The following is a 27,114-nucleotide window of genomic DNA, read 5'->3' on the forward strand; positions in this document are numbered from 1 at the left end:
ATCTTTTTCTTTAAATATTGTTGATAGTTGTTCTCAGAGACCAGTTTTTAAGCTGTTGATTATTTTCCAGCTTCCAGGGTCAGTTCTGCCCCCTCCTCCCTTTGTAGGCATTTGTCATTGTCTTGGGACTATACCACAGGGCTGTGGTGGGTAGGCTGAGGAGTGCTAGTTAGGTAGAGGCCAAGGGTGCTGCTAAACATGCTATAATATGGAAGTTAGCCCTCCACAGCAAAGAATTTATCAGATCTAAAATTTTAATGGTGCCAAAGGGGAGAAACTCAGCACTGAAGGATTGCAGTGCTGCTGCCTTTTGTTGTGCCTTTTGAAACATAGCTAATTCTTCACTTAATTTTTTAAATGAAAGAGTATATGACTTATTTTTTATTGAGCACATACTATGTGCCAGGCACTGGACTAACTTTTATTTGTTTTCTTGAACCCCTCAACAACCTACAAGTTAAGTATTCCATTTCACTGGTCACATATCTAATTTAGTAAAGCCAGAATCCAATCCAGATCCATCTAACAGAATCTGTTCATAATCTCTGCGCTGTTCTGTGTCTTAAGTTTTTTTCTACTCCTACATATAAGAAGTCTGTAATGTTACCTTTTTATTGATTTATTTTAGCATTGACCATATAGGTTTAGAATACGTTAGCTCCCAGTTATGAGGATTAGAAAAGCTTTTCCATAAAACTGAGAAGGAAGATGAGTTTTGTGCATTTCCCTGGAGTGCAGCTGCCCCTTTGTCATCCTCCTTCTTTAAACTCAAGGAAAATAGGAGCTACTTCTGTAAATGACCCAATGATCACTTAAATTATACTCGTACTTGTAACTTTCTATAAATCAAAAAAGGAAAGTTTTTTCCTTCTTCAGAAAATCCCCCAGAACATTTAACATTTTAATGGCCAATTTTTAAAATTTCTTGTTCTTTTTTTTCTAATTTTTAAAAAATACTCGAAATTTATTGTAGCAAATTGGGAAAATGCTAAAAAATAAAAAATAAAAATAAAAGTAAACAAAAGTTGAAGTCACCCTGTAATTCCAGCATTCAGAAGTAGCCTTTAATTGGAGACAATATGTGTATAGAGCTTTGTGCAGTAGTTTTTCATTTACATTTTTTGAGCATTTTCCCTATGATAGTCAAGGCTTGTTTTTTTTATGAAGACTATGAATAGTTTGGTTTAGTATTTCTAACACTGTTCATATGGTTAGTATGTAATATTGCAATCTTGAAAGTAAGAGAGGAAGAACCTGGATTTTAACGCCTGTTTCACCTTTACTTACTGTGTCACTTTGAGTTTAAACTGTTTCAGTGTTCCCATCTGCAGAGTGGAGATAATGACATTCCGTACAAGGTTCTTGGTATAATTAAACAAGAACACGTGAAAATACATAGCACAGTATGATAAGGATAGTGAATGTCAGGTTAATCTGAACCAGGTGGTCCTTTTCTAGATATCATGAATCATATAAATTTATAATTTTAAAACAGGTGACTTAGCTCTTGCTGAATTTAAAATACCTTTTTCATATCATAATTTCAGGTTTTCAAATTTATTCTGTGCTTATATCTGTTTTGTTGCCATCAGAGTATCAGTAAGTACATTTAGTTGAATAATTCTTTTGGATATAGCTTTTTAAAATCATCATTCTGTATCCTGGCAGGTGTTTATATATATTTAAATTGTAAGTAAGTTAATAGTTTGTAGCTTGTTTTAGGCTGTTTAGTATATAGGAGTAATAAATCCCTGAATGAATGAGAAAGCTAATGAGAAAAAAGAGTGCATATTATGGAGTCCTAGGAGTCAGGTCTCTGACAAACATAGGATATTTAAACTTTTCCTAGACATGGCTATCTCATTTTTTTTTTTTAAGAAAGGAGGTAAAATAAATTTTGTTGTCTCATTACTTTTCTTTTCTACTCATTTTAAGTTCTGTTTCCTTTGGTTTATGTCCCTTTTTCTTGTCTCATCTTATTTGCATGAATATTATTCATTCATGTGTTATAACAGTTCTCAAGGAAGATTTCCTGCCCTTAATTAAGAAATAAAATTCCCTGGATGTTGTGGCCTGAGTTTATCACTGAACCATTGTCATCATGTAAGAAATGTTCAAGAGCCCTAGAGAAAGAACTTTCCTTCTAGGGGTTAAGTCTCTCAACAGGGACTAGATTAAGAAGTTTATCTTTAATATTTATTGTAGTCTTAATTTTTAAAAATGTTCTTCAATAAAAAGTTCCTCCTGTATATGTGCAGTATTTAGGATATTTCATATATTTGCTTAGTATATTCTTATATTTCTTGTTAATGTAGCAAGTAATGAATGAAAGTAAATGTGTTTTTTCCACAATTTTGAGAAGGTGATAAAACATTTGCATCATTATATTTGTTTTTTAGTTTGTTAAGTTTGCAAATATTGAAGAGGACACACCCTCCTATCATCGACGTTATGACTTTTTTGTATCTCGATTCAGTGCCATGTGTCATTCCTGTCATAGTGATCCTGAAATACGAACAGAGTATGTATTATTTTACTTTATGATTTATAGTCATAGAGTAATTTATTGATGATTACTGTGTTTAGATACTGCATAATTGTTACCAAAAGAAACAGGGACATATACGCTTTCTTCCTGAAATACAGCTTTCTATTACCTTTAGAAGTTATAACAATCTATTGGAAAAGCAAGATTGAGAGTAGTTTCCCAATTCACTCAGAATAAAATCCAAAGTCTTTACTACAACCTAGAAGGCCCCTTCATGCTCCCTCTGCCCCAGACTCAGAACCTGACATTTTATCATTTCCTCCTCTTTCACTCTAATCCAGACACAAGGGTCTCCTTGTTGTCCCTTGAACATTCTGGGGATACTTCTCCTCAGAGGTCTCTCTGCCTAGAAAAATTCCCCAGATAGCCCTATGGCTTACTACCTCATTTTGTTCATATTTCTTTTCAGGTGACACTTTATAAAGAGAGTCTTCCCTCTGCCACCCTTGATTTATTTTGACTACCAACTCATCCGCATCCCACCCCTAGTGCTCTTTTCCCCCTTAGCATATTTTTTTCTCCGTGGCACTTATCCAGAGATATTAGTCTCTATGGAATGAGCTCCATGAGGGCAAAGACTTTGTTTTAAGAACTGCTGTCTTACTAGCACTTTGAACATTGTAGGCTTTCAATAACTACTTTTTGAATGAATAAATAGAAAAACGTAACGAATGTACACTAGTGAATTACTGTCATTCTGAGGTTGTCACAACAAATTATTTGCACACTTTAAAACAAATCTAGATCTGTACTAGTAATAATCTGGGATCAACTACTTATCTGGAAATACAATCTATAGGTTGATATCTGTATAGAAATAAGAAACTTTAAAGATAGGAGTGAAAGTCAAAATGACCTTGGTAATATAAAAAGTAGTTTGAGCATTAATGTAACACACCTAAAAAGAAACAAACCTGTATGCAGAGTTATCGTGGGCTATCGATTGTCAAGATTTAGCATCTTATGTAATTTTTTTTTATAATAAATAAAGAAATGTGCAGAAATATAGCTAGCTTTTAGTTGGAGTATGCAAGCTACACTGTTGGTTTCCAAAAAAGAAAATAAGTGTAGACATTATTTTAACTTGGAGAAAGGAAACTGAAAGGTGGTTAATAAGTCATTTTCATATATAGCAGAGTTAGTTTCTGTCTGTGATGCTGTTAGTATAATTTTTCCTCAGTTTAGGGCATAATAGTATAGACCAAAGTCCTGCTTCGATTATGACATGTAAGGGCTTAGAGGTAAAGATACTGTAATTACCTTATAATAATTAATTTCCTGTATCTCCCAATATCCATTAAATCCTCTTTTTTCCTCCTTAAAGGTTATTTTAAAGGATGTTTTGTAAGATTATTCCCTGCCCTCAGAATCTGTTTTTCCTGAGGCAAAAAACACAAAGATAAAGATGAGATAAAGAAAAATGGCAAATTTTTAAAAATGTTAACATTTATGTTTTCTTTTAAAATATGGACAGTTACCCAGAATGTAGTATACTTTTCTGTTTAGTATTATAAGGATTAACATAGGCATTTCTCAAATTCTAGTTAGTGTGTTTCACATCTAAAACAAGGTAGTTGAAAAGTGTGTATGGTGTCTATAAATATTTATGAAAGAATTCCTGTAAGGCATTAAAAAATTCATTATATAATGTGCCATATTCCAGGAATTTAGCGTCCTCTAGTGAACGATCTTGTCTTTTCACATTTTTTTATGTAACATTTTTCATATTGTTTAAAAAAAGAAGAAACTTGAAATTTTCTATATACCAATGAAGGGATTTATAGTACTTTTTTCTAAATTAAAGGTCTTTTCTCTATAATGCAATATTTGAAATTCCAAAGCACCAGCATTTCATGTTTAAATCACTGTAAAATAAATGAGTAAATACTTGAAAATATTTAGAGGATTTTTTTCCTTTTTGCCTAAAATAAAAACTCTTTTGGTTTTCTTAAGGTATATTTATATTCCCGTTTAGGTTTTTACTTTGATACTTACTATCAATCCCTTTATTTTAAGTAAAACTCTAGCAAATAGAATTTGAGGGGAAGTGGGTGGTAGGAGATGGGATTGTTTTTTTTTTTTTAATGTTTGCCTGGCAGAAAACAGTTCCCACTTGTAAAGTCATACACCTCAATCTTATGCTCTTACTCTAACTTCTGAAGAAACTTCATTTGTGATGGAAAGAAATCAGAGAAATCATCATTATCACAATAATGATTAACAAGAACAGTAGGAGCAATTAACATTTATTGAGTATTACTGAGTGTCAGTTATTGTTTAAGCACATTGCATGAATTAACTCATTTAAGTCCTTACAGCATTCCTATTCCTAACTGTTATATTTTAGTGATGGGGACACTGAATTCTCCTGGAGGTCATGGCTCAAATGTGCCAATCAGGCCAGGCATTTGGTCTGGATTGGATTCTTCGTATCTTCCATTCTTTAAACCTGTTTGCAGTTTTTGGAAGACAATGCTTGAAAAATCTCTCTTTGGTCAATATTTCAGGCAGTAGAAATAAATGAAGTAAAAACAGTCAAATTTAGCCAGAGAGGTGTTTGGGGCCAAATGGGTTGCCAGGTTAGTGCTGCTTAAGAGGCTGTTCTTCACCCAGGTTTCATAAGTTTCTTTTCTTACTGTTCTTTTGTGTGTGTGTGTGTATGTATATGAATACACATACACCACACAAATATGTATATTTTTAGGATGTAGAAGGGCTTGAGGAAGTTGAGGACTATGTTGGAATGGGAGTATAGAGCAGCATTTTCTTACTATGTTGGTACATTTTAAGTCATTTTATATGCATATGTTTGTGTACACCCCCCCACACACACACACATATGTATGTGTGGTGTGTTATCTGTACTCTATTTTGGTAGTTCTCATTTGTCATACCTTAAAAGAACCACCTGCTTCCAGTCTCAACCTAGGTGGTCTAAGGGAGATGGAAGGCTCTTGGGGAGTGGGGGAAGAACAGTGAAATCCTCTTTTTACTCAGCTTCTGAGGGTTCTCAACAAGAAATGGAGAGAATCTAGTTCATGTTAGTTTGAGTTATCATTATTGCTTTAGTTTCCTTGGCTGCTCAAGCAAATACCATGAAATGGATTGGGTTAAACAATGGGAATTGTTTGAGGCTGGGAAAAAGTCCAACTCAAGTCATCATCAAGGCAATGCTTTCTTCCTGAAGACTGTGACATTCTGAGGCCAACTGCTGGCAATTCTTGGTCCTTAGCACATGGCCATGTCTCCCACTTCTTACTCCCTGTGGCTTTCTCTTACTTCCTGTGTCTGTCTGAATTTCACTCTACTTATAAAGATCTCCAGTAATAGGGTTAAGATCCATCCTGACTGCGATATACCAAACCTTAAGTGAGGTAACCTCATCAAAGATCTTATAATGGGTTCACACCCAGGTAGGCAAACAGACTTGTTAAATAACTTTCTTTTTCTTGATGCAAATTATTGTCTCTTTTTAAAAAATCCTATTTTTAATTTAGATATATATATATAACACTAAAACTTGCCATTTTAACTATGCTTAAGTGTACAATTCAGTTATATTAATTAAATTCATAATGTTCTATAACCACCACCACAATCTCTTTCCAAAACTTATTATTATCTCCCCAGACAGAAACTCTTTATGCCTTTTAATAACTCCCCATTCTGCTTTTCCTCTAGCCCCTGATAACCTCTAATCTACTCTCTGTGTCTATGGATTTGCCTATTCTAGACATTTTCATATCAATGGAGTCATATAAGATGTGGCCTTCTGTGTCTGGCTTTTTATACCTGGCATGTTTTCAGGGTTTATCCATGTTGTAGCGTGTATCAGAACTTCATTCCTTTTTATGTCTGAATAGTATTCCATTGCATGTATATGCCACATTTTGTTTATCCATTCATATGTTGATGGACACTTGGTTTTTCTCTTTTATAGAATCCGAATTGCTGGAATCAGGGGTATTCAAGGTGTGGTTCGCAAAACAGTTAATGACGAACTTCGGGCTACCATTTGGGAACCCCAGCATATGGATAAGATTGTTCCATCTCTTCTGTTTAACATGCAAAAGATAGAAGAGGTCGACAGGTATTGCTTTAAAGGATGTTAGGGTTGTGTCTATTTTGTAGATATGTATGCGTGTTGCTTACTGGGATAAGAAAGTTTTGCTTTTAATGTTATGTAAATAGTAGTCTACTAAAGTTGACTGAGCTTTAAAGTGTGTATCTTTCTGGAAAAATTATTAGTCTTTGGTGATCACATTAAGCTTAGGAGGCCACAAATTCTTACTCGTACTCTTAATGTTTTATTTTCTTTTAGAATTAATTTGCACTTTACTTGCTGCTTATTGTTGAGTAGCCACATTAGTTTGAGTTAATACTACTTAAAGTTGTAAATTTTAGAAATAGAAATGATATCCAAATTACTGTTATTGTGTAGCAATCTAGCATGTTTTTTCATGGGGAGTTAGAACAATCCAAAATAATAATAACTGTTATTGTTCTTCAGTATTTTTTTGTTTGTTTGTTTATATACTGTTCATTTGTGATTAATGATATTAAGGTGTTTCAGACTAGAATAGTTCTGGATATCTACTGATTTTTCTTATATTTTTTGGATGTATACTGAGTACAGCAATATCCAGTTGTACTCAGAATTCTGTACTTGATTCTACTTTTTCATATGCCATGAGCATGCTTTCCCCCACATTCTGTTGCTATACTTGGGGACAGTGTATAATTAAGTTTCAGAACCATTATTGTCCAATATAGCTTATTATTGTGACCTTCTTGATAATTTCACTTTTAAGAGAAAAATCTGAATCATATTATTGAAAAGACACTTGATGATTCTGTAGTTCTAAAACTTAAACTGTATTCATAAGTTTGATGATTTTATGTTCATTATCAAAATAATAGTCTAGAAGAAGTGAGAAGATATTAACTACTCTACATAATTAACTACTCTATTTATGGTAATTATGGTAAATACAGAAAGAATTTATGCTTAACCTTAGATATGGGTTTCTCCAGCCTTGTAAATCTTTCCTAAAGTGTGAAACAAGATATTTTAGCACCTTCTATGTTTTTCCTATTCTTGGCACTTAGCTGAGAGTGAAGTTTTCCTATCTAAAATATTTTCCTTTAAAAGGTCCTTAGCTAGTTGCTAGTTAGGAAGGCATTCCCCATAATTATGGCTCCTGAGGTCCCAGATTAGCATACGTAAGATACAAAGGACAGAGACTGTTGGTAGCCAAATCTTAAGAAAGTGTGTTTTCTTTTGTTGTTATCCCAATGCCACAGATGGGCTTTTTTTTAAAAAATTATTGCACATGAATACATTAGCCTAAAGTAAGATTTCAAAATGTGAACAAATCACAGTGCCTGCTGAAGACATCTATGTATACAAGGGTTCTAATTAGCTTTTTAAAATTTCCTTGTTATTCACATGTTGTGTGTTCTGGTTTGCTAATGCTGCCATTATGCAAAATACCAGAAATGGATCGGCTTTTATAAAGGGGGTTTATTTGGTTACAAAGTTACAGTCTTAAGACCATAAAGTGTCCAAGGTAAGTCGTCAACAATCTGGTACCTTCACTGGAGGATGGCCAGTGGCATCCAGAAAACTTTTGTTAGCTGGGAAGGCATGTGGCTGGTGTCTGTTCCAGAGTTCTGGTCTCAAAATGGCTTTCTCCCAGTTGTTCCTCTCTCAGCTCCTGTGCATTCTTCAAAGTGTCCCGCTTGGCTGTAGCAAGCTTGCTCCTTCTGTCTGAGCTTATATAGTAAACTAATCAAGCATGAGCAGGGCCACACCTCCATGGAAATTATCCAATCAGAGCTATCACCTATAGTTGGGTGGGTCGCATCTCCATGGAAACACTCAATCAAAGAATTACAATCTAATCAGCACTAATACATCTGCCCACATAAGACTGCATCAAAGATAATGGTGTTTTGGGGACATAATATATTCAAACTGGCAACTGTGTCGTAAGTTTTTCACTTCATTTTATTTCTTCCCACCTGCAGTTAAACTAGGGATACCTAAAGATGACTACTGGGTACCATTGTGCTTACTATGATTTTGCTTTAAATGTAGAAAAGGTGTATGAAAGTAAACAAAATAGCAAGCTGCTAAGTATTTTACCTATGTCAAGGATGTTGTATTAGAAAGAACTTACACAACTCAATTTAATTCTCCCTATTTGAAAAAATGATATGAATAACTTTGGTGGTGGTTCATGAAATTAGAATTAAGTTTTGAAGTTATTTTGGGATAAAAGAAATGTCATTTTAACATTTCTGAGGAATAAAATCTATTCTCTTTTGACTATTAAAACTGGTGTCAGGATTCTTGCATTAGTTTTTCTCTTTGTCTCTTTTTCAGTCGAATAGGCCCTCCTTCTTCTCCTTCCACAGCTGAGAAAGAAGAGAATCCTTCTGTGCTGGCTGAAAACTGTTTTAGAGAACTGCTGGGCCGAGCAACTTTTGGGAATATGAATAATGCTGTTAGACCAGTTTTTGCGTAAGTACTGAGTGTTTTCCTGGTTGGTTGTGCCTTTGCTCTATTAATTCTATGACTTATCTATAGAGGACAGATACTTTTTTACTTGTATGAGGGAGTTATTAATGGAACCAGTGAAGCATGGTGGAGGACTAGGGGATTGAGTCAGTCATCCTACTGGTTCAACCATTTATCTGGTTTATTCCCCTTTAAATATGAAATACAATAATGTACACCATATATCCATCCATCAACTTGGATTTCTACTGAAAATCTTGAAATGCATATGTGCAGTAAAATACTAAAACAGTGTACAAGTATGCTGTGTCTTGTTTTACTGACTGTGGTAATTCCTTGCATTCCATGGCTTCTATTCTTCCATTTTCTTTTTGCCATATCTGGGTTGCCTTAGATCATATTTGCTTTTCTGAGTACACTTCAGTTTATACCTAGTGACTAATCAGAATAAAGGGTATTAAATATCTCATTGGCACTTATATGCTACCCTCTAGGCAAAATTCATTTGTGAACTTTGAGTTTCTCCTGTAGACATTCTCTCTCAAGCTTTGCCAAAACCTTTGTGTTCTATACAGCAGAAGGTGTTAGATCTTCTGTATAATTTTCTGCATAATTTCTGCTCATTTTTCCTAATTTTCCATTTGTTAATCATTTGCCCTGTCTTTTTATCTTCATGATTTTAATTTCCTTATGTCATGAATAAATTACACCAAATATGGCATACATATTTCTTTATTTAGGGAAAATGTTCTTAACCTAGGGTTCAAAGCTGAGCTTCAATTAAAGAGAATCTGTAAACTACAGAATTATATTTGAAATTAGAGGATCGTGAGATTTTCAAAGAGATCTGTGATCCCCCTAAAAACCTACCTGAGATCTACTATTTAAAGACTCTGTGGACTTACACGAAAATACTACTAAGAAATAATCAGAATCGTGTCAGATATAACTGAAGACAGACTTAATTTTTAATTTCCTTACATGCACGTTTACTATTAGGATTCTAGTTTTTATCTTGACACTTTTACTAACCCAGAGGCAGTCTATAAGGCCTTAAAAATCTAGAGTGCTGACCTGGAAGAAAGAAATTATCAAATTAAGTGGACTTGAGTAAGTTGACATGGGCAGTATTCTTTTCCACAGAGAACTTAATGGACATAAATCTTGATCATGTAATTAGTTAAATAAATATTAAATGCCTCTGCAAAAAAAAAAAAAGTGTTTTTCTGGGACTATATACATACACGAATAAAATTTTCCTATTCCTTAACAAACTTGATGGGTAATTGTCATACACAAATAATTATATAATATATGGGTACAAGGAAAGGCCAAAAGGTGCTATGGAAGTTAAAAGAGTAAGTATGATTTGGGAATTTAGGGGTGGCATCTTTTGAGGTGGCCTTAGATGAGTAAGTAGGATTTCGGATAGTTAGAGGCAGAGAACAAGTGTGATCTTGGTGGGAGGAGTGGAAATTAGTTGATACTGTTAGCAGGAGTTAAAATACAGATGGAGTTAATGTGAGATAAGAAGAGAAAGAAAGCGTAGGCTACATTTTAGAGAGCTTAAAATTTTATATTCACTTCTGTAGCCAGTTACTAAAGATTTCATCTCAAGGCTGTGAAATGGTCAGAATTGTTCTTTGTGAAAGTTAATCAAATAGAGCTGTATTGGATGGATTTGAACCAGGGTCAGTATATTAGGAGGTATTATAATAAAATTCTGGACAAGAAGGTGTGAGAACCTGAACTATGACAAAAAGTAATTGGTAGCATGCATGAGAAAGTAAGTAAAGTTTAGTTTTCTGCTTCTTAGCAGAGTGGATTTTCAACTTCCTGGATTAAGTAGTAATTCATTTTAATTTCAGGGATTTTTACAACCACTTTTAGTGCTCAAGATCTTACTTCAGGAGGTTATTTTTTTTACTCCACCTAACTCTGCAGTTTTCTCTGTTCTGTTTTCTCTGAAAAAACAAAAACAAAAAAGAAACAAATAATTTCCTTCGATAATATTCTTAGATACTGAAAATGTATCCTGTGCTCACTGTTTGTAAAAAATGTGATACTCAAATTTCTGTAAATCAGTTATTTTCTTTACTAGATTAAGTAACAGTTGAATTAAAGAACCTGCTTCAATATTGAACTAAAACATTTTTGGTAAATAAAATAAAATTTCCAGAGCAATTTTTTCTCATCTTCAGAGCCACTTTCTAGAGTCATCCATTAATGAGAAGTGAAATACTTTTAAGACTAATCCTTATAAATGACAAAATATTTCTGTATAGCACTAATTTCTTAAGGTATGCTACAGTTAACATTTTTATTTTAACCTAAAAGAAAAAATTGCTTCATATATCATTGAAAAAGTCTATTCTTATTGCATATTTTTTCATGCATTATCAAAGCTTAATTTTACATTGAAAAGAAAACTATTAAATGTGATTTTAATAATATATCTCCTATATAAAACATTTTTAATTTTTCTTTCTTTCCACTCTCTTCTTAAATAACATTTGACCCAGGAGTCTGCCTATTTTGCATTTTCTAAACTATGGTTGGAACTTTTAATAGGAATATTAAGTTTGGGAAACTTAATAGAATAGGATTAAAATGCAATACTTTTGAGTTAGAGGTATATCATAGTAGGCTACAGTCAAGAATTAAGTATCAAAAATCATTTTTTGAATGTTTAGAACCTGTAAAAATAAACCTGACTTTTAAGGCTAAGCATCACATCAGTATTTGTTGAATAGTGGGCACAATTTGAGGGGGGAAGATAGCAGGGAAAAAGAGGAATAAAAGTCAGATTGAGATTAGAGTTAACATTTTTCAGTGTCAGGCATTGTGCCTAATGATTTCTCTTGCTTTATCTCTTTTAATCCTCACAGTGTAGTTAGCCTCTGAGAAAGGGGTATTCTTCATCCTTTGCAAATGAGAAGACTGAGGCAGACAGCTTAACAAAGGCTCTAAACTTCAAGTTCATTGCATTGAATGATTCTGGCTCTACCTCTAACTCTTTCACAGGAAGATTCTGATGCCTAATTTATTCCTAAACATTTATAAAATCCTGTTGAAATTTAACTTTAACATTTGGAAATAAAATTAAGACAACTGGAGGTAGAATGTCAAAAAGCTGTGATAAAAGTTCCATGCTTGTCATGCTGCTTAAACTTTTCCACCAAAATTGGTAAACTGGATATGTTTGACTTGAGATTAGTATCTTAAAGTAAGAAACTGTAAATTTCTTTAAAGTCTACTGTTTTATTTTACAAATTATTAGAAATTTTTCATACCATTTATAGTGTCTTCATGATTTTTGTTTATATAAAAATAGAGGTGAAATCTGAGTGAAGGTGTTCCAGCCAAAGTAATAAATAATAAGGTGAAAATCTTATACCTCATTTGATACCTTAGTCCTCCTGCTTATAGATCTCCCTCTAGTATCCAAAATGTCAAACTAAAATATTTTTTGTTCAGACTGCTCTGGTAAATTTTGAGATCGGTTCTTGTTTTAGAAGTAGTTAAGCTGAATGTCACATGTTTTTTTGACTTGCAAATATCTTGTCTAGTTGAGCTTGTTTTGTGATTCTACTTGTTCTCTTCCCTGCTGTGCATAAGTGAGCCCTCAATATGAAACTTCCTACCTAGTTTAGAAAGGTATTGTAAGAGATTGTCTATATAAATCTAGGACAGTGGTTCTCGGAACTTAGTATACTTAAGCATCCTTGAGTTGTTTGTTAAAGTATAAGATCTTAGGCTCCAATCCTATGTATGTTGTGGGAGAGGGTGAGTGGAGAGTCTAGAAATGTGTTTGTTGTTGTTTTTAAGCAAATCCCAATGTGATTTTTTTTTTTAATTCAGTTTTATTGAAATATATTCACAAACCATACAGTCATCCATGGTATACAATCAACTGTTCACAGTATGATCATATAGTTATGCGTTCATCACCACAATCTATTTCTGAACATTTTCCTTAAATCAGAAAGAATCAGAATAAGAATAAAAAATAAAAGTGAAAAGAGAATACCCAAACCATCCCCCCATCCCACCCTATTTGTCATTTAGTTTTTACTCCCATTTTTCTACTGATTTTTTTTCAATTTTTTAACTTTGTTTATCAAAAAATTAAAAACAAACAGGCAAACAACAACCAAAAAAACCCCACAACATTTCAAACAAAGCAATGGATTAAGGAAAACAAATAACCTAAAATAACTACTTTGCTTCCAATATGTTCCTACCATACCCCAAGAAAATTAATAAACCATGTCCAAGCAGAGGAGTAAGAAAAACAAATAATCTAAAATAACTACATTGTTTCCAACATGTTCCTACCATACCCCAAGAAAATTAACAACCCCTAAGAAAACAAAGGAATAAGAGAAAAAAAAAAACCTAAAATAACTCTATTGCTTCCAACATGATCTTACTATATCCAAGAAAGTTTACAAACCATAATCATTCCTGAGCATTCCCATAACATTGAGATTACCCTCCATAGTTTATCTGTTCTTATTAGATTATCATTCCCCCTCCACTAATTGGTATCTCTAGGTCCCCTACATTCTACAGTATAAAACATTGTACATTTTTCACAGAATTCACATTAGTGGTAACATACAATATCTCTCTTTTTGTGCCTGGCTTATTTTGCTCAGCATTATGTCTTTTTTTTTTTTTTTTTTTTTTTTTAATATTAATTTTATTGAGATATATTAATATACCACGCAGTCATACAAAACAAATCGTACTTTCGATTGTTCACAGTACCATTACATAGTTGTACATTCATCACCCAAATCAATCCCTGACACCTTCATTAGCACACACACAAGAATAACAAGAATAATAATTAAAGTGAAAAAGAGCAATTGAAGTAAAAAAGAACACTGGGTACCTCTGTCTGTTTGTTTCCTTCCCCTATTTTTCTACTCATCCATCCATAAGCTAGACGAAGTGGAGTGTGGTCCTTATGGTTTTCCCAATCCCCTTGTCACCCCTCATAAGCTACATTTTTCTACAACTGTCTTCGAGATTCATGGGTTCTGGGTTGTAGTTTGATAGTTTCGGGTATCCACCACCAGCTACCCCAATTCTTTAGAACCTAAAAAGGGTAGTCTAAAGTGTGCGTAAGAGTGCCCACCAGAGTGACCTCTCGGCTCCTTTTGGATTCTCTCTGCCACTGAAGCTTATTTCATTTCCTTTCACATCCCCCTTTTGGTCAAGAAGATGTTCTCCGTCCCACGATGCCAGGTCTACATTCCTCCCCGGGAGTCATATTCCACGTTGCCAGGGAGATTCACTCCCCTGGGTGTCTGGTCCCACGTAGGGGGGAGGGCAGTGATTTCACCTTTCAAGTTGGCTTAGCTAGAGAGACAGGGCCACATCTGAGCAACAAAGATGCATTCGGGAGGAGGCTCTTAGGCACAACCATAGGGAGGCCTAGCCTCTCCTTTGCAGCAACCGTCTTCCCAAGGGTAAAACCTGTGGTAGAGGGCCCAACCCATCAAACCACCAGTCCCCTATGTCTGTGGTCATGTTAGCAACCATGGAGGTGGGGTAGGCGAACACCCCTGCATTCTCCACAGGCTCCTCAAGGGGGCACTACATCTTTTTTTTTTTTTTTTTTTTTTTTTTAACTTTCCCTTCTTTTTTAAATCAACTATATGGAAAAAAAGTTAAAAAGAAAACAAACATACAATAAAAGAACATTTCAAAGAGACCATAACAAGGGAGTAAGAAAAAGACAACTAACCTAAGATAACTGCTTAACTTCCAACATGTTCCTACTTTACCCCAAGAAAGTTACCTAATATAGCAACATTTCTGTGAACTTGCTCCTACTATATCCATCAGAAATTAACAGACCATAGTCATTCGTGGGCATCCCCAGAACGTTAAATAGCTTATCTGTTCTTCTTGGATTATTGTTCCCCCTTCCTTAATTGCTCTCTATTGCTAGTTCCCCTACATTCTACATTATAAGCCATTTGTTTTACATTTTTCAAAGTTCACATTAGTGGTAGCATATAATATTTCTCTTTTTGTGCCTGGCTTATTTTGCTTAGCATTATGTCCTCAAGGTTCATCCATGTTGTCATATGTTTCACGAGATCGTTCCTTCTTACTGCCGCGTAGTATTCCATCGTGTGTATATACCACATTTTATTTATCCACTCATCTGTTGAAGGACATTTGGGTTGTTTCCATCTTTTGGCAATTGTGAATAATGCTGCTATGAACATTGGCGTGCAGATATCTGTTCGTGTCACTGCTTTCCGATCTTCCGGGTATATACCGAGAAGTGCAGTCGCTGGGTCGAATGGTAACTCTATATCTAGTTTTCTAAGGAACTGCCAGACTGACTTCCAGAGTGGCTGAACCATTATACAGTCCCACCAACAGTGAATAAGAGTTCCAATTTCTCCACATCCCCTCCAGCATTTGTAGTTTCCTGTTTGTTTAATGGCAGCCATTCTAACCGGTGTTAGATGGTATCTCATTGTGGTCTTAATTTGCATCTCTCTAATAGCTAGTGAAGCTGAACATTTTTTCATGTGTTTCTTGGCCATTTGTATTTCCTCTTCAGAGAACTGTCTTTTCATATCTTTTGCCCATTTTATAATTGGGCCGTCTGTACTATTGTCATTGAGTTGTAGGATTTCTTTATATATGCAAGATATCAGTCTTTTGTCAGATACATGGTTTCCAAAAATTTTTTCCCATTGAGTTGGCTGCCTCTTTACCTTTTTGAGAAATTCCTTTGAGGTGCAGAAACTTCTAAGCTTGAGGAGTTCCCATTTATCTATTTTCTCTTTTGTTGCTTGTGCTTTGGGTGTGAAGTCTAGGAAGTGGCCACCTAATACAAGGTCTTGAAGATGTTTTCCTACATTATCTTCTAGGAGTTTTATGGTACTTTCTTTTATATTGAGATCTTTGGTCCATTTTGAGTTAATTTTTGTGTAGGGGATGAGGTAGGGGTCCTCTTTCATTCTTTTGGATATGGATATCCAACTCTCCCAGCCCCATTTGTTGAAAAGACCATTATGACTCAGTTCAGTGACTTTGGGGGCCTTATCAAAGATCAGTCGGCCATAGATCTGAGGGTCTGTCTCCGAATTCTCAATTCGATTCCATTGATTTATATGTCTATCTTTGTGCCAGTACCATGCTGTTTTGGCAACTGTGGCTTTATAATAAGCTTCAAAGTCAGGGAGTGTAAGTCCTCCCACTTCGTTTTTCTTTTTTAGAGTGTCTTTAGCAATTCGAGGCATCTTCCCTTTCCAAATAAATTTGATAACTAGCTTTTCCAGGTCTGCAAAGTAGGTTGTTGGAATTTTGATTGGGATTGCATTGAATCTGTAGATGAGTTTGGGTAGAATTGACATCTTAATGACATTTAGTCTTCCTATCCATGAACATGGAATATTTTTCCATCTTTTAAGGTCCCCTTCTATTTCTTTTAGTAGAGTTATGTAGTTTTCTTTGTATAGGTCTTTTACATCTTTGGTTAAGTTTATTCCTAGGTACTTGATTTTTTTAGTTGCTATTGAAAATGGTATCTTTTTCTTGAGTGTCTCTTCAGTTTGTTCATTTCTAGCATATAGAAACATTACTGACTTATGTGCATTAACCTTGTATCCCGCTACTTTGCTAAATTTGTTTATTAGCTCTAGTAGCTGTATCGTCGATTTCTCAGGGTTTTCTAGATATAAGATCATATCATCTGCAAACAATGACAGTTTTACTTCTTCTTTTCCAATTTGGATGCCTTTTATTTCTTTGTCTTGCCGGATTGCCCTGGCTAGCACTTCCAGCACAATGTTGAATAACAGTGGTGATAGCGGGCATCCTTGTCTTGTTCCTGATCTTAGAGGGAACGCTTTCAGTCTCTCACCATTGAGTACTATCCTGGCTGTGGGTTTTTCATATATGCTCTTTATCATGTTGAGGAAGTTTCCTTCAATTCCTACCTTTTGAAGTGTTTTTATCAAAAAGGGATGTTGGATTTTGTCAAATGCTTTTTCAGCATCTATTGTGATGATCAGTTGATTTTTCCCTTTTGACTTGTTAATGTGTTGTAATACATTGATTGATTTTCTTATGTTGAACCATCCTTGCATGCCTGGAATGAACCCCACTTGGTCATGGTGTATGATTTTTTTAATGTGTCTTTGGATTCGATTTGCAAGTATTTTGTTGAGGATTTTTGCATCTATATTCATTAGTGAGATTGGCTGGTAGTTTTCCTTTTTTGTAACATCTTTGCCTGGTTTTGGTATTAGATTGATGTTAGCTTCATAAAATGAGTTAGGAAGTGTTCCATTTTCTTCAATGTTTTGAAAGAGTTTGAGTAAGATTGGTGTCAGTTCTTTCTGGAAAGTTTGGTAGAATTCCCCTGTGAAGCCATCTGGCCCTGGGCATTTATTTGTGGGAAGATTTTTGATGACTGATTGGATCTCTTTGCTTGTGATGGGTTGGTTGAGGTCTTCTATTTCTTCTCTGGTCAGTCTAGGTTGTTCATATGTTTCCAGGAAATTGTCCATTTCCTCTACATTATCCAGTTTGTTGCCATACAGTTGTTCATAGTATCCTCTTATAATTTTTTTAATTTCTTCAGGATCTGCAGTTATGTCACCTTTTTCATTCATTATTTTGTTTATATGGGTCTTCTCTCTTTTTGATTTTGTCAGTCTAGCTAGGGGCTTGTCAATCTTGTTGATCTTCTCAAAGAACCAACTTTTGGTGATATTTATCCTCTCTATTGTTTTTTTGTTCTCTATGTCATTTATTTCTGCTTTAATCCTTGTTATTTCTTTTCTTGTACTTGGTTTAGGATTTGTTTGCTGTTCATTTTCTAGCTTCTTCAGTTGATCCATTAGTTCTTTGATTTTGGCTCTTTCTTCCTTTTTAATATATGCGTTTAGTGCTATAAATTTCCCCCTTAGCACTGCTTTTGCTGCATCCCATAGGTTTTGGTATGTTGTGTTCTCATTTTCATTCGTCTCTATATATTTAGCAATTTCTCTTGCTATTTCTTCTTTAACCCACTGATTGTTTAGGAGTGTGTTGTTTAACCTCCAGGTATTTGTGAATTTTCTAAGTCTCTGATGGTTATTGACTTCTAATTGTATTCCATTGTGGTCAGAGAATGTGCTTTGAATAATTTCAATCTTTTTAAATTTACTGAGGCTTGTTTTATGTCCCAGCATATGATCTATTCTGGAGAAAGTTCCGTGAGCAGTAGAAAAGTATGTGTATCCTGGTGATTTGGGATGTAATGTCCTGTATATGTCTGTTAAATCTAATTCATTTATCAGATTGTTTAGGTTTTCAATTTCCTTATTGGTCTTCTGTCTGGTTGATCTATCTATAGGAGAGAGTGATGTGTTGAAGTCTCCCACAATTATTGTGGAAACATCAATTGCTTCCTTTAGTTTTGCCAGTGTTTCTCTCATGTATTTTGTGGCACCTTGGTTGGGTGCATAGACATTTACGATTGTTATTTCTTCTTGCTGAATTGCCCCTTTTATTAGTACGTAGTGGCCTTCTTTGTCTCTCAAAACATCCCTGCATTTGAAGTCTATTTTATCTGAGATTAATATTGCTACACCTGCTTTCTTTTGGCTGTAGCTTGCATGAAATATTTTTTTCCATCCTTTCACTTTCAATTTCTTTACGTCCCTGTGTCTAAGATGAGTCTCTTGTATGCAACATATTGATGGTTCATTTTTTTTGATCCATTCTGCGAATCTATATCTTTTAATTGGGGAGTTTAATCCATTTACATTCAACATTATAACCGTGAAGGCATTTCTTGAATCAGCCATCTTATCCTTTGGTTTATGTTTGTCATATTTTTCCCCTCTGTCTATTAATATCCTTTTTTGTACCCATACCGAATCTCTTTAGTACTGAACCTTTCTCCAGGTCTCTCTGTCTTTTCTTTGTTTCTCTGTCTGTAGGGCTCCCTTGAGTATCTCCAGTAGGGCAGGTCTCTTGTTAGCAAATTCTCTCAGCATTTGTTTGTCTGTGAAAAATTTAAGCTCTCCCTCAAATTTGAAGGAGAGCTTTGCTGGATAAAGTATTCTTGGCTGGAAATTTTTCTCACTCAGAATTTTAGATATATCGTGCCACTGCCTTCTTGCCTCCATGGTGGCTGCTGAGTAGTCACTACTTAGTCTTATGCTGTTTCCTTTGTATGTGGTGAATTGCTTTTCTCTTGCTGCTTTCAGAACTTGCTCCTTCTCTTCTGTGTTTGATAGTGTGATCAGTATATGTCTCGGAGTGGGTTTATTTGGATTTATTCTATTTGGAGTTCGCTGAGCATTTATGATTTGTGTATTTATGTTGTTTAGAAGATTTGGGAAGTTTTCCCCAACAATTTCTTTGAATACTCTTCCTAGATCTTTACCCTTTTCTTCCCCTTCTGGGACACCAATGAGTCTTATATTTGGATGTTTCATATTATCTATCATATCCCTGAGGTCCATTTCGATTTTTTCAATTTTTTTCCCCATTCTTTCTTTTATGCTTTCATTTTCCATTCTGTCATCTTCCAGGTCACTGATTCGTTGTTCAACTTCCTCTAGTCTTGTACTATGAGTGTCCAGAATCTTTTTAATTTGGTCAACAGTTTCTTTAATTTCCATAAGATCATCCATTTTTTTATTTAGTCTTGCAATGTCTTCTTTATGCTCTTCTAGGGTCTTCTTGATTTCCTTTATCTCCCGTACTATGGTCTCATTGTTCATCTTTAGTTCTTTGAGTAGCTGCTCTAGGTGCTGTGTCTCTTCTGGTCTTTTGATTTGGGTGCTTGGGCTTGGGTTATCCATATCGTCTGGTTTTTTCATATGCTTTATAATTTTCCGTTGTTTTTGGCCTCGTGGCATTTGCTGAACTTGATAGGGTTCTTTTAGGATTTGTAGACCAATTGAAGTCCTTATCTCTAATTTATCAGATCTACAGCTTCATGGAGTACACTTTCTCTAACTAACCAGCAGGTGGCGTCCACGAGCCACCTGTTCTCCACAAGCCAGTTCTCCCCTGCTTAGCCTTTTTGGTGAGTGGGGGAGTGAGTCTTGTGGGGTCCAATTGGTGTACCAAGCTTGCGTGTGTAGTTGTTGTTGCCTGCCCTGTATATGGGGCGTGTTTCTGGGCAGTCAGGGACGAGGGGTGGCTCTAACAATCAAATCTCCCTGGTGATCCTAGAGTTTTAAAGCTGCTGCAATAGTCTAATCCTTCAGTTCAGTCCTGCCACAGGTTGTCTCTTCCACTGACCCACATGTCCTTGGTATTGGCGTATGGCTCCTGAGACTTGCAAGTGGGCCCCTCTTCCAGGCCGTGCACCCCGGGTCCTCTGTTGAGGGATGACTGTGCTATGTCACAGGGCAGTTCTGGGCTGCTGGGCTGTGTAGGGAGGCTCCCAGTCTGCTGAAATGATGGCTGAATGGGGCTTTGTTAATTCACACTGCTCCACCTTCCCAACTCTGGAACAATCAGCTGAGGTTGCAGGGAAGGCTAATGTCCACGCCCAGTTTTGTGGTGTGTGCCTGTTATTTGAAGCACTTCCGTCACACTGGGTTGTCTGGGGCAGTTCTGGGCTATGGGGCTGGCGATGGGCAGGAGTGTTTCCTGTCCACCAGGATGATGGCTGTGAGCGGACACCCCCCTTTTCTTGGGAAGTTGTGGTGTTTAGTGAATTTTCTCAGCCACTGGATTATTGCGTTTTGACTCAGAGCTCTCCTAGTTCTGCTCTTGACTTGACCTGCCCAAATAGCAAGTCTTTGAAGTTTTCTGTATTGGTCTTCTTAGAGTAATTGTTTTAGAAAAAGAAAAAAGGATTAAAAAACAAAACAAAACAAAACAAAACAACAAAAAAAAACGGTCCCTCCTCAGAGATCTAATGGGTTATTGAAATGCTAAGAGACAAAGCAACCAGGGCCATTAAGGAAAGGTCCACAGGGCAGAGAGATCAGCTTTTCTTCGGGATTTGCATATGCGCCTCAGGGACCCTTCCCCTTTCTATGTTCACCAGAACTCCAAAAATCCTCCTGCTTTTATTTTGGAGTTTTTCGTGTAGTTTTTTTTTCTATGCCTGTCTCCTCGTCTGCTGGGCTGGCTGCTCTCAGATTCTCTGGTGTCTGGTCTCAGTCTATCTATGGTTGGAGTTTGAATCAGTAGAATGAGTTTCCAATAAGGGCTGCCACTGCAGTTCTCCCTTCTCCTTCCCGGAGCTGACAGCCCCTCCTCCCCCGGGACTGAGCCTGGCAGGGAGGGGCGCGGGTCCCCTGGCCGCAAAAACTTACAGATTTCGCTGATCTCAGCAGTTCCACGTTTTCATGAGTGTTGTATGAAGTATGCCCAAAGTCAGATTGCTCTGTGGTGTCCAGTCCACGCAGTTCCTGGCTTTCTACCTACTTTCCTGGAGGAGTAACTAAAACATACAGCTCACCAGTCTGCCATCTTGCCCCGCCTCCCCAATGTGATTTTGATGCATGTTGTCTGAGGAGCATGATTTGAGAGTTACTGGTTTCAAGGGACTAGTGGGATGGTCCCTTGGGAGATGAGACTTCTATTTTACAGAGAGACGATTTTTATTTGAACATTCTTTTCCTCTCTTTCCCCTTACTACCAAACCTATAGAAAAAAATAATATCTAGTTGTTGCCCCTGCATCCTTACCTTCCATGTTCCTGGTTCCACTGCGTTGTGGCTTCTACCCCCACCAATGTGTTCAACTCTTCTTGCAAAGGTAACCAGTACACTTGACCTCTGATGTTTTACACTCCTTTTCCTGTCTTGCTGGCTTGACTCTATTTAACTTGGCCTCCCCTTCAACTTAATCCCTTAATATTTTTCTCCTTAGCTTTCTTCTTTTCTCATTCTAAACTTTCTTTTGTTTTCAATATTGTAACAACTTAACCTGCATTTTGATTAAGCCCAAAACTTTATTTCTAGGCCCTTTATTTTAAAGTTGTCCATTATTTCCAGATGGGGAAAATTGACGTCTTGATGGTATTGGGTCCTCTCTCATTTATTTAGGTGCTCTTTAATGTCTTCTGGTGAAGTTTTACAATAATCTTATGAAGTTCTTTTATTAAAGCTTTTTTTTTTTTTGGCTATAGAAAATGTCTTAAAAATTGCATTTTTTGGTTGTTAACTTACAGAAATGAAGTTGATTTTTATGTATGGAGCTTATATTAATTGATTTTGGTACAAATTCTCATTAATTCTAAGAACATGTTTTAAGATTCTTTTGAATTTTCTGTGTATATAATCATTTGTGACTAATGATAGCCTTGTATCTTCCCCATCCTTATATCTTTTACTTATTTTTTCCTAAACCTTTTAGTTCTTATCACATTGCACTAATGAGGACCTCAGTACATTGTGAAGTAAAATGGTAATAGTTATCTAGTTTTGTTCTGATTTGACAGGATCACTTTCAACATTTTGCACTGAGTTAAATATTTGTTGAAATTGTATTATTTATTTTTTAACAGAAGACCTTTATTGGTTTAAGACATTTCTCGTATTTGTAGTTTACTGTCCGTTTTTAAAATCATAAGCAATTTTTTGCATGCTTTTTCTGCATCTGTTTCTCTTTTTTGTGTGGTTTTTAGAAAATTTAACATTCATTTTTTATGTAAAGTTTAAAGTTAAATATTTTCTTTTTTCATTTCTCTTTAGGAGTACCAGGTTATACTCTTCCATCTTAGAGTCTGTTTTTGGCTAGTATTTTAGTTAATTTTTTTTTTTTAACTCCACAAGTTAGATAGTATTACTATTTTATTCAGTCAGTGTTTCCATGTATTAACCTATCTAGTTTTCAGTTTCTTTGCTTAATGTTCCTTTTGGCATTTCTGTCATTTCTTCCCAAATCTTTTTTTTTTTCCCTTCTCATGAAATAAATCCTTCAGAAATTCCTTTATACAATGTCTCTATTTTATCCTCATTGTAGACTTTTTTTCAGTCAATACTTTGAAGATATTATTTGCTTTTCTCTGCTTTCTGTTGTTGCTACTGGGAAGTGTCAGTCTAGTTATATTGCCTTGAAAGGGTGAACTATTACTTTTCTTAGATTGCTGTGGAGATCTTTATCTTTATGGATTTCCTAAATCTGAAGATTAGGGCTTTTTTTTGTTTTGTTTTATGTTGGCTCAACAAATAAGGCTTTTTCTCATTTTATCTTTGATCTCCTTCTGAAACTGATTAAAAGTGTTTATTAGGCCTTCTACCTCTTTGTTTCAGTATTCTCTTACATTAAGTTACATGTTGTTCATTTTTTTTGCTTCTCTAAGTGGCATTCTAGGAAATTTCTCCAGATGGTAGTCACTAATTCTCTCATCATTTTTGCCAAATTGATGTTTAAACTGTTTTAGATTTCTGGTTTCAGTACTACAGTTTTCATATGTGAAAGTTGTATCTGTTTTTTTTTAAATCTACCTCGTCATCTATGATATATATATATATTTTTTTTTTTTTAATTCAGTTTTTTTGAGATATAGTCACATACCATACAGTCATCCATGGTGTACAATCAACTGTCCACGGCACCATCCCACAGTTATGCCCCAATCCATTTTTGAACATTTTCCTTACATCAGAAAGAATCAGAATAAGAATAAAAAATAAAAATATAAAAAGAACACCCAAATCACCCCCCCATCCCTCCCTATTTTTCATTTAGGTTTTGTCCCCATTTTTCTACTCATCCATCCATACACTGGATAAAGGGAGTGCGATCCACAGGGTTTTCACAGTCACACTGTCACCCCTTGTAAGCTACATTGTTATACAATCGTCTTCAAGAGTCAAGGCTACTGGTTTGGAGTTTGGTAGTTTCAGGTATTTACTTCTAGCTATTCCAATATATTAAAACCTAAAAAGTGTTATCTATATAGTGTGTAAGAATGTCCACCAAGAGTGACCTCTGACTCCATTTGAAGTCTCTCAGCCACTAAAGCTTTATTTCGTTTCATTTCGCATCCCCCTTTTGGTCAAGAAGATGTTCTGAATCCCACGATGCCGGGTTCAGATTCATCCCTGGGAGTCACATCTTGCGTTGCCAGGGAGATTTACACCCCTGGGAGTCAGATCCCATGTAGGGGGGAGGGCAGTGAGATCACCTGCCAAGGTGGCTTAGTTAGAGAGAGGGGGCCACATCTGAGCAACAAAAAGGCACTCAGGGAGAGACTCTCAGGCACAATTATAAGCAGATTTAGCCTCTCCTTGCAGCAACAAGCTTCATAGGGGCCAGCCCCAAGACAGAGGGCTCAGCACATCAAGCCGTCAGTCCCCAATGTTTGTGAGAACATCAGCAACAATCCAGGTGAGGAAGTCCAACACTTCTGCATCTCTCCCAGCTCTTCAGGGGGGGGACCACATATATATTTTTATTCTCCACCCTAATTACTTCAGGATGTGTTGCTATTTCATTCTAATCTATGCAGACCTACCATAGCTCACTTCCTCTTCAAAGCTCCATGTAATTGTAGTGTTTGAACAAACTGACTGTAGAAGTTATATTGTTTAGAAAATATGTATCCTACACCAAATAAACATCTTTTCCCTTGGTCTCACATGGAAGTTGAAATTTGAACACAGTCAGTTTCAACCTTTACCCTTTGGCCCGATTTGCTCTAGTCTTAACCAGATCTGTTTTATTCATATCTCTTATTGAAGTCTGGGCTGTATTTCAGCTTTTTTTTTTTTTTTTTTTTTTAAACAGTTACTGTGTGCATTAATACTGATATTCTTATTTGCCAAGCTCTAGCTCTGAGTTTCAGGTGTAACACAGATACCCGATGTTACAGAGACCAATCAGGTTATACATTAAGGGATCAACATCTCAGAATTTGGAGATAGCCACTACAATTCCAGAATAGATTTGACTGCTGTAAGAGCTTACAATCTAGGGACCATTACAATTATCATTTCTCTGTTAGGCTGTGCTCTAAGATTTAATTCTGAGTTTACATATTAGGCTGTGCTCTAAGATTTAATTCTGAGTTTACATATTAGACTGTGCTCTAAGATTTAATTCTGAGTTTAAGTGTTGTAGTTAGTCCATATTGGTGAGGCATTATAGTGTTTACCTTGGTTTCAGGTGTACTTCACTCAACATGCTGTCTACAGGATCCATTCACCTCGTTTTGTGTCTCATCATAGTTGCTCAGTATTTCTTTGTATACATACACCACAGTTCACCATTCTGTTCCTCAGTCAGTGTACCCTTAAGCCACTTCCACCCATTGGAAATCATGAATACTGCCTCCATAAACACCAATGTGCAAATGTCCATTCATGTCTCTACTTTCAGATCTTCCAAATACATACCCCATAATGAGGTTGTAGGACCTTATGGCACCCCATATTTAGCTTCTTGTGGAGCTACCACAGTGACCTCCAGAAAGGCTACAGCATTCTGCCTCCTCATCAACAGTAAATAGGTACATCCCTTTCTCCATGTTTCTCCAGCACTTTTACCTCTATTTATATTTTTTCCTACAGTCTTATAGAGATATATTCACATAACATACAGCCATCCACAGTGTACAATCAGTTGTTCATGGCATCATCACATAGTTGTACATTTATTACCACAGTCAGCCCTTGAACATATTATTATGAAAAAGTGTGTTTTCTTTTTTGGTGAATAATAAAGAAGATAATAAAAAGAAAAATAAAGTTGCCATACAATACAATGTAATAGTAAGGACAGAAAACAATAGCATTACCAAGAATCCCATATCCCTCCCTTATACCCCCCTTTCATACACATTTAACTTTGGTATATTGCCTTTGTTACATTTAATGGAAGCATATTGGAATGTTACTGTTGACCATAGACTCTAGTTTGCTTTGATTATGTTTTTTGCCAAATACTATCCCTTTTTCAACACTCTGCATGATTGACATTCATTTGTTCTCCCACATATGAGAACATTTTTATATTTGTACATTTAATAACAGTCATTGGCCACTCCAGTTTTTGCCAAGTTATACAGTCCGTCTTCTTCATCTATCTTTACCTCTGGTGTCATGCATTCCCCTATCCAACCTCTTTCAGCTTTACTCACAGATATCTTTGTTCCACATACTTAAAATATTGTGCTACCATAACAGGGTATTATGCTATCTTTTTCTGGATCTGTACAATTAATCCTGCTGAAAATTTCTGTAGTCCTTCAGCATCAAATGCCTGATCTCTACCATCTTTCTATTTCCTGGTCGCCTGTGTTATCAGCTTTTAACTCTCAAAGTTTGCTTGTTAGTGTTATTTCATATTAGTGAGACGATACAGTATTTGTCCTTTTGTTTCTGGCTAACTTCACTCAACATAGTATCCTCAAGGTTCATCCACATTATTATATGTTTCAAGTCTTTGTTCTGTCTTACAGTTGAATAATATTCCATTATGTGTATATGCCACAGTTTGTTTATCCACTCATCCATTGATGGACATTTGGGCTGCTTCTATCTCTTGGCAGTCGTGAATAAAGCCACAATAAACATCGGTTTACAAATGTCCATTTGTGTCTTAGCTTTCAGTTCCTTTGAGTACATACTTAGCAATGGAATAGCTGGGTCATATGGCAAATCTATACTTAGCTTCCTGAAGAACTTTCACACTGTCTTCCAGAGTGGTTGCGCCATTGTACATTCCCACCATTCTACATTCCCACCAGCAATGAATAAGTGTGCCTCTTTCTCCACATCCTCTCCAGCACTTGTCATTTTCTGTTTTTTGAATAATGGCTATTCTGGTAGGTGTGAGATGGTATGTCATTGTGGTTTTGATTTGCATTTCCCTAATAGCCAGTGAAGTTGGGCATTTTTTCATATGTTTTTGAGCCATTTGTACTTCCTCTTTAGAAAAGTATCTGTCCATGTCTTTTGCCCATTTTTAAATTGGGTTGTATTTTTTACTTTTCTAACAAAGTCCTTTGATGTACAAAAGTGTTTAATTTTGAGGCGCTCCCATTTGTCTATTTGTTCCTTGGTTGCTCGCACTTTGGATGTAAGGTCTAGGAAAC

General features: G+C 35.8%; 1 protein-coding gene across 2 annotated transcripts in view; it reads left to right on the top strand.

Moving 5' to 3' along the window:
* Nucleotides 1-27,114, top strand: part of EFR3A (EFR3 homolog A) — a 140,867-nt gene that overhangs the window by 67,535 nt on the left and 46,218 nt on the right. For both annotated transcript variants that reach the window (XM_037802375.1, XM_037802376.1), the window contains exons 5-7: nucleotides 2,400-2,521; nucleotides 6,489-6,638; nucleotides 8,937-9,074. In XM_037802375.1, coding sequence (XP_037658303.1) covers nucleotides 2,400-2,521; nucleotides 6,489-6,638; nucleotides 8,937-9,074 — 410 coding nt within the window. The remainder of the gene's footprint in view (nucleotides 1-2,399; nucleotides 2,522-6,488; nucleotides 6,639-8,936; nucleotides 9,075-27,114) is intronic.

This window comes from Choloepus didactylus, chromosome 14 (assembly GCF_015220235.1).
Source record: "Choloepus didactylus isolate mChoDid1 chromosome 14, mChoDid1.pri, whole genome shotgun sequence".
NCBI classification, from domain to species: Eukaryota; Metazoa; Chordata; class Mammalia; order Pilosa; family Megalonychidae; genus Choloepus; species Choloepus didactylus.